We start from the raw sequence: 8,988 nt of genomic DNA on the forward strand, positions 1-8,988 counted from the left end.
TAATTGTTGATCGAATTACTTTAGCCACAACTATTAATGATTTTAGTTTCTCATGATACATTTAAACGTTTTTGTTGTGATAATTGTGATGCGTGTCTTGCTTTAGATTCACGTGAAAAATGTTATAAAATAATTTATTCATAATTATTGCACTCCGTCGAGATAATTTGTTATTATTGCACAATGAAATAACTTTCTATTAGCAATGATCCGTTAAAATAGTTCGAATTTTCTGTTAACGATAAACATTTTAAATATGTTCCAAAATTTTGTTTTAGAATGCAATTTTTTATTATTTACTTTTTATTTTACTTTAATTTCGCCGTACTTTTCACTACTACTAATTCATGTATAAACAACTCCGTTAAAATAGCTACATTATCATTATTATTTAAATTGATTTTTTTTTATTTAAATTATTATGTGATATTTAATGATTAAATAATTGAAACTATTAAAATTAGAGTACGAAATATATCTTTTTATGTTTTATTCTAGATTTCTATTTCACTTTTATTTTATCCCGAAATATCTTGATAAAATGCTTCTTTTTAAATCCTTCGTCACAATAAAACCGAAACGCATCGCAATAAAACATCAGTTGATTGTCAATTAGCGTAGAATTTCATTTTGCAAATTTTTTTGTTCATATCAGAATCAAATCGCACTTTCAGAATCGTCGCATCGTCTTTCCGTCGGAATCTAAGAAGTCACTATTTTAAAGCACTCCATTTAATTAACGAAACTGTAACTCACATCGAAGTTCAACAGCCGCGAAATCATTTTTTTTAATGGCACCTAATCGCATCCTCTTGATGCACCTATTCGCGATCGAGATCGGTCATTTCTGAAAATATGTAATCCTCCACAGCTTCCTTTCGCTTCTTCTCTGAGATTGCTGAATTTTCAATATCTCGCATAATATCACGGCATTAAAATAACAAAAACATTCGATTTCTTTTTTTTTTAATTGTATACGCACCGAATCTCCGACTCGTTAAAATTAAAAACGTCACTCTGCCAACTCTACAAACACCGTGTCTCCTGTTTCTTGTCCGGAATATCACCATGCAACTCGATATAATCACTAGACAAAGCGTTTAATCCTTCTTGGTCGCATTAAAATAAATTCGGCATCTCGTGCAACTCGAACGCGATCGCTCATCGCTCCTCTCAACAGCAAAGTTTCTCCACGAATTTTTCCACGGATTTGTCTTCCCTCAAGAATATATGATGTTCGTCCTATGTCACCTCACGTTAATCAAACAATTACACTTTCCCCGCGACGACCTCCTCGGGACACGTCATCCCGAGTAATCGCGGGTCAGCCGCTTTGCTGCGCTCGCGACCGATCTCCGTTCGTGGCGCCGAATCCTTCCCGTTTGACGAGTCGAAGTTAATAACGCTGGTTCTCTGAAGAGACGGGCACCCTTTTCGCGGCTACCCGATACTCCGAGATCACCGGTAGGAGCGGGCGGCGACGGCAGCGGCAACGGCGGCCCTTCGATCTCGGGCCTCGAAGGACGTCGAAGTCCGCGGCACTTTACGCGATCAATTAATCAGGCTGGTCGCACGTGTGCATATACACAGCGTCGCGCGTATTTGGCCGTACAACTGGGTGCACCGTGCATGTTGGACTTCCTCCCCCTTCCGCCTATCATGGACCAACAGCGACCGATTCGTCGCCCCCGCCTTCGTCATCCTCCTCGCACCTTCACTCATCTCCCTTCCTCTTCTTCTTCCCTCTCTTGCGTCACTGGTCCAGTTTGATGTAACACACGTTTGTACGGGGCCGTTTATGGGGTCTATCCGATATCATCGCCAAGCTACCCTTCTCATTGATAGAGTTATATTAATGATTGCATCAGTTGTCACTTTCCATGTATCCTCGTATAATTTATTATTTACTTACGCGAGTATCTGTAGCATGGTGCGGATAAGAGATCTCTCTCTGTCTCTCTTTGTTTCTTTCTTTCTCTCTCTCGCTCCATCGCAAGACTCATTCTCTCTCTCTCTCTCTCTCTCTCTCTCTCTCTCTCTCTCTCTCCATCATTCCCGCGCGCTGGCTACCGTACGTGCGAAGTATTTCCGTGGTAACGTGGATGGTAACGCACACGTAGATGTGCGTCTGTATGCGTTAGCATCCACAGTGAGGAAAGTAACTACGTGTCGAGATAACGCCTCTCGCATCCCATTGGCGCAGCCTCCGACTCCTCGGCCACTCCCACGTGGCATCTGTACGGGCATCCCCTCTACCGCTGCTGAAAATGTAGCCTCTTCGAGTTTCTCCCTCTCCATCTCTGTCTTCAGCCGATAGTCCTCCTCTCCCGTCATGCTTCCGTTGCTGCTGCAGCCGAGCATCTTCCCCACTTCGCACTTGTTTTTAATGTTCTTGTGCACGTCGCACGGGGATGAATGGGGTGAATTTGCACGATCCTTCGCGCATCTTTCGCGGAACGCATCGTTGCAAATTCTCACCATCCTTCTTCAATTCCGTAACTGGAAAGGAAAAACGCCGACGAAATCGATTGTCTTTCTGACTATCACACGACACGTGTTGTTCGACATTTATTTGACGAACAATCGTGTAATAATTCAATAAATGCTCGTTCTTAAACTGTAGGATCACATAGTGAATTTATATGGTATTAAGGGGGCAAGTTTTATCGTAATCTTAATAATTCGAGATTTTATTAGCATATTTTGTACGGGATTTTATAAATAATTTATTTAAGTATTTATTTAATGTGATAAACAAATGATTCATTTAATAAGATACTTTAAGAGTATTTACATATTTTATATAATTAACATTTACAGTTCTTACATTCTATTTATGTTAATTCGAACTTTTTTTTATTACAAAATCAATGCCACTCTCTCTCTCTCTCTCTCTCTCTCTCTCTCTCTCTCTCTCTCTCTCTCTCAGTATGATTTTTATAAATCGTTTTATATTATTAGAGTTATATATGTATAACTAAAAATGATTTAAACATATTATATATTTTTATTATGATGTCTGAACATTTTTAATTAATACAAATTTAAAGTACGCCATGCAGATTTATTATTATTAAAAAACAATTAAACATATTTTAATAAACGATCGGAATAACATATAACAATTATATGTACATAATTATATGTATAATAATATTGCGAATAATATTTATAACATTATAAATACGGTGAAAATTGATGGTTTGAAAAGATCTGCCTTAGAAGATTTGAGCTATTATATTTACACTGTTATTTCTTATTTTGTTTTCTCCTTTGTATTTGTTCTTTGTTTATATCACGTACAAGCGATTTAAAAAGTCCCTTTACAAAACACCTTACACACCACCTGAAACATAGAATGTTAACTTGAATGCAGAATATTGCAGGTAGTAGTATCAAAGATCGCCGAATCCTCAAATTCTCACGTACGCGAAATTATACGAACAAGTAAAAACCGAATTTCAAATTCCTTTTCCATTGGTCCAATAGGAACAGCATTCTATCTTAATAATATTCACTTTGAAATATCTCTATTGTTTTTTAGAGGTCGTTCTCTATGCTTTTCCTTTATCATACCCTTCTCTAAAAATTTCTCCGAATGTGGAATTTGAATTCTGAGCTTTATAATAAAATAATAATTAATATACGAGTAACGTCCTGAAAGTAAAAAAAGATCAATTTTTAACAAATATCGCGTAAATAATAAAATATCTTTCTCTTTTATAAATATTTTTATAAAGTATTTCTCTTTCTCTTTCCTATCATTATCTTTCATAATATTCTATTTTATAATTTCTTACAAAAACTTAAAAAGAATTGACGATTTGATATTGTTCGTCATAATCGAACTATTAAAATCTTCGCATTTTGCGACGTATTTAACTGATAATATATATTTAGTTTAATTTCGGAATAACTGGAGCATTTATCTACTATTAATCTATTAATCGCATTTTATTTCTAATTAACATAAAATATCCACTATTATTAGTTTCACAGTTTTATTTTTATCATTAATTTTACATTTTATAATAATAAATGCTAATTTAATTAATAATAACGATGAGGCATCACAGCCTGGCTTTAATTTTTATGTATTGTACAGAATTTGTTGGATATCATGATAATAATGTATAAAAAACATTTTTTTTTTCTTTCTCATAAGATTGTTATATATAGATTAAAATGAAAAGAAATTTTACATTTATTTAAAGCAGAGAGAGAATCAAGGGAGAGTAGAGCGGATTCAGTCAGAAGCCATCATTCGTTAAAGTAAATAAGAGATATAGAAGCGTGATAGAACATACGGTGCTGCATACACTACTATCGTACCGTACTATACTATATACTAATATCGTACCGTACTAGTATTGTGTGTATATGTACATATATGTATATACACACATGCACATTTGTAGAAGTGTACAATAAATAGCGAAACCAATCAGAGAAGAGAACACTCTCCACTCCACTCTTCCTTGATTTTCTCTGATTTATTTCACTCTGTTTTACTCTTATTGCAGTTCAAAACTACTGCAGTTCAGAATTCTTCGAAAAAGAACAGACCTATTAATTATAAGCGCATAATTTTCGAAATGAAAGGAATATCAGCGACCAATCCGCAACTTGCAGACGCGTTTTCTTATCTTTACTAAAGGATTCCTATTCCAGACTAGGAAATAATTCCTTACATTCTCGTATTTACACAAGATGCGGCAACATTGCCACGTGGCGAAATTTTTGTAAAGTTTTTGTCATGAAAAACAGAATATAATTGATACACATTTCTTGTAGTAGTAACTGTATCCTTCTTTAAAAAAAGTTTTTAAAAAATAAGTTAAAAGTTACATGATGTACAAAACGCAAGATTTTTCCTCTTCAAAGTAAGGTATGAGGAACATTAAAAGTTGTAAAAATATTCAAATAGAATTCAATAATGTTAAAAATTGTTGTAAATTGTAACAAAATTGGTGCAGTGACATTTTTTTAAGTCAATAGCAAAATTCTTTTTTTTTTGTCATTCTGATGGGTATATGATACATCCCTGGATTGATTGAAAACCTGCCCCCTACCGGAAAAAAATTTCATGATACCCTCAAGCGGTAATCAATTCTTTCGCTTTTATGAAAAAGTTATTGGCTACCACACTAATTTCCGCTGCACGACAAGTGTTGCTGTGTTCTATGTGCGGGAGCCAATAGTCAATAATCTCCCCGATTATTTTGTCCAATTTGTCACCAGTGCCAACTGATTATTGGACCAAAAATTTTTAAGTCTTCGATATTTAAAAAAAAAATTTTATAACTCCATTAACTACTTGCGACGTATACGATAAGATTATTTGACAAATAAATTACAAATAAAAAATATATCATTAATCCTCCATTAAAATTCCCTATTAAATAACTAAATTTTCTAGGGAATTCAATGTGTTGTTCCTCATATTTTGTTTTCAATAGAAATGGTTTTTAAATTTTCAATCATTCAAATCAAATGAATGAAAACGTACCTAAGGAAATACTTCAAAATAGAGAGAAGAAACTTCAAAAATAACTTTACTTATATTTTACAAAACAATAGCGAGTTATTATTCATAGCTACGCCAACTCAAAAATCAAGGTAAACAGGAACAAATTTGCATTACATAATCTCTCTAACTTCGCGTAATTTAAATAGGAAACTATTGCTGATGATCCATACTTTCATCGCATATTTAGCGCCAAGTGTAAGATTGCTTAGCCTTGATTTTTATCTAACAGAAAGGAGAATGTCCTCGACGAATTGGATCCGGACAGCCATACATACTGATGATGTACATATATTGAAATACCGCGAAATTCAATTATTCAATACTAATATTATCAATTAAGTACCAGTAAGTGCGCCGAAATCGACGACGACACTCCTGGTTTGCACATAAATTATTTCGACTAAAATCGCGCCCACAACTTCGATTAGCCAACTCCTAAAATTATATTTTTATCTCAATGTTAAAAACACAAGAAGGAAAATTTAATTTTAAATAGTTAGCGCTGAAGCCTGATTTATATATGTAGTGTTCTCTTTAAATTAGTATACTTTTTAAGTCATATATATGTGTGACATATCGCTTATTTTCTATTTATTAAAATGTTTAATCTTCCGAAAAAATCTATCAATAAAATAGTATTTTTTAATTTGAAAATGAAAATAGTGTTGGTGCTATTATTAATTACCTTTAGTATTATTTTTGTAAAAACTCTACTAACTCTACCAAAGAGAACATTGCATAAACCAAACTCAATCGATGCAGTCGACCCTAAATGACGAGCAAGCTGCTTTCGCTTGCCAAAGCCGTTGGTAACTCCAGATTGATCTCGCGTAACGTTCAAACATTGAAGCGCGTTTCTGAACCGTCGGCGAGCATTAAGGTAACCGTGCGATTGTTGATCCAAATCAGCCGTGCCAAGCGCATAGGATTCAATCGGGCCACATCGTTGATGGGCGCAGTACTATAGGACTTGACGCAGCGAGTCTGCGAATTGCCCAGGCCGAACATACCGCTACTGGTTTGCTGGAAAATCATAAAATAACTGATTAAGCAGCATTTTCAAGATAAACCAGCAAAACACATCTTATTAAAATTTCTTATGTTCACACTTACCTGCCAGAAACATAGTTTATTCTCAGAACAAGAATAACTGACGAGAAATTTCCCTTCTGGGGAAAACGCTAATGCAGTGACTGGTGCCGAGTGAGCCGAGACAGTTTGACATTTGACATTACCTCGTAATTCGTATAATGCTAGTTGACCTCCGCGACCACCAACTGCTATCCTGCGTGTTGCTGGACAATGACTGACCTGTTAATGTGAAAAATTTATAAAAATAAAGCGGTTTTATATGACGTGAAATATAGATCCAAATATTCAAAATAATAAAAATAATAAAAGGCTTATAGCTTGACAAATTTTTAATAAACGATAAAACCTTTCTCATGAAATTACAACTTATAAAACTGAATTACAAATAGTAACAATTTTATTCATAAAAAACTCTTAATTGTGAGAGGGAAGGGAATATTTACCTGATTAAATCTACACACTGCTGGAAATACTTCGTTCAAAGGCTTCATTTTGAGATGACCTGGATCAAGGCAATGTAAAATAATGTCCATTACCTGTAAACATAATTAATTAAATACAAATTAATAAATATAGATATATTATTGTTATTTTGTAAATACATATAATCGTCGTACAGACTAAATTTTATTTTCCTAATAATTAGCTTTGTTCTTAAAGTAAAATTAGATTAATACCTCTACAAGAAGATCGCTCATCTCACTCTGCATCTTGTCAATTAGTTGTTCGACAATCCTGAGAATTTCTGGCTTTGCCCTGGTCAAGACACTTGCACCCAGATTAACGTTTAAGGTCTGGGCATTCTGTTGGAGAGTGTTAAATCTGGCTACTTCGCGAGCCATTGTAGTGATAAAAGCGGCTGGTCTGGCGGTAGCAATTAGTGTTAAAGCATGACGTGCTGTGCGACAAGTGTCAGCTTGCGGCGTGAGAGGAAGGCCGTATGTCAGACTCGGTACTAACTTGTCCGCATCACAGCACATTTCCAATAGGCCTAACAGAACCTACAAATAAGGTTAATAATTCTATCATTAAAAATAATAGACAATCACAGTAGTGTCTCTTGCTAAAAACATGTGCATTTTAATGCACACATTCATATTTGATAATGAAAATAAAGCGAGATTTTATTATGCATTTAGTACTTTTACATCATTGTTAGTAGTCTAGTTTCTACCGAAGCATCTAATGCGGTATAGAATCAAATTTAAATCGACGTTTGATTGCGTTCGTTTCATTCCTACTTTGATTCATAAGGTTTTTACTTCCAGTAACAGCATATTAAATTTAATCTGCATCAAAGTGGGACTGAATTATGAAAATTTCAATGAAAACTAAACCAATATTCCAGACCAATACTCTAGACCAGATTCATTCGATTTAATCTACTTAAAATAGTAATATTATCTTTATCTTAGCAAAATTTATTTAAACAACAACACAAAATAAAATGTAAATTTATAAAGATTAAGATATTATAATAAAATATTTTTTCAGAACACTTTTCACCTTAGATATATCGAGGTAAGGTTCCCATACAGTGAATCCTCTGCCAATAAGATCAATCGCGGCTCTTCGTAACGCCGTGTGCAATGGTAACTTCGGAGAATGAGGCGCGTGCAATAAATGAGTGAGCGCCATGCTGGTATGTCTGGCGAGATTATTATTTCCTATGCCAAAGCCTTCTACGATCGAGCTCTTTCGTCTTTGCTCGTTATCTCTTCTTTGGTTTGTCGTAGTTACATCCTGACCAAATTCGGCCCCTATCACGCCAAGCAATACCACCGCCGTGGTTTGTTTTTGTTTCAATTCCGCCACACTCGATGGTTTTCTAGCTATACTTAGCTCTATTCAAGAAAAATTATATAAAAATTAATTACTTTAAATCATTTATTCTTTGTGTGCACGCACATACATACAATCTATCTTCTTTATTATTTATTTAAATTAAAACTTTCACTAATGGACATACCTTCGGCTAACTCCTCTTCTTCATCTTCTTCCTCTTGTTGCGACTCAGATGGTGGCACCGGACTCCCAGCTGCCGGTGAAGTTTGGCTCTGCGGTTGCGGTGCGATTGGTTCCTGAGTACTGTACATTGGCAAATACTGTGACCAGTTATCGACAAGCGCTTTGCGACCTTTTGAGCCCATTCTACCTAACTCAGCAAGCAATAAAGCCTGCGCTGCTTCCCGAATCTAGAATATTATCGAAAAACGCAATATATTTATAAAATAAGATAAGTAATTTTAATTTTCAATTACTTATTAATTTAAACATTACAAATAATTAGTTTTAAGTAAAGTTAAGAAATCTTAAATATCTTCTCTCTCCCTACCTCTCCCCCCCCCCCCCCCCCCCAAAATTTT

The 8,988-nt window shown here is 34.8% G+C and overlaps 1 protein-coding gene across 9 annotated transcripts in view; it reads right to left on the reverse strand.

Annotated features, from left to right (window-relative positions):
- Window positions 1-5,694: 5,694 nt before the first annotated feature.
- The window catches only part of LOC108688769 (WD repeat-containing protein 7), a 15,838-nt gene continuing 12,544 nt past the window's right edge, over window positions 5,695-8,988 (reverse strand). For 6 of the 9 annotated variants that reach the window (XM_018195161.1, XM_018195166.1, XM_018195164.1 and 3 more), the window contains 6 exons: window positions 8,592-8,817; window positions 8,129-8,466; window positions 7,300-7,623; window positions 7,066-7,158; window positions 6,644-6,841; window positions 6,368-6,553 (listed from right to left, as the gene is read on the reverse strand). In XM_018195161.1, the coding sequence (XP_018050650.1) occupies window positions 6,368-6,553; window positions 6,644-6,841; window positions 7,066-7,158; window positions 7,300-7,623; window positions 8,129-8,466; window positions 8,592-8,817 (1,365 nt within the window). Of the gene's footprint in view, window positions 6,554-6,643; window positions 6,842-7,065; window positions 7,159-7,299; window positions 7,624-8,128; window positions 8,467-8,591; window positions 8,818-8,988 lie in introns of all 9 variants that reach the window. The other 3 variants (XM_018195168.1, XM_018195167.1, XM_018195159.1) reach the window with 1 other exon arrangement.

This window comes from Atta colombica, unplaced genomic scaffold, assembly GCF_001594045.1.
Source record: "Atta colombica isolate Treedump-2 unplaced genomic scaffold, Acol1.0 scaffold238, whole genome shotgun sequence".
NCBI classification, from domain to species: Eukaryota; Metazoa; Arthropoda; class Insecta; order Hymenoptera; family Formicidae; genus Atta; species Atta colombica.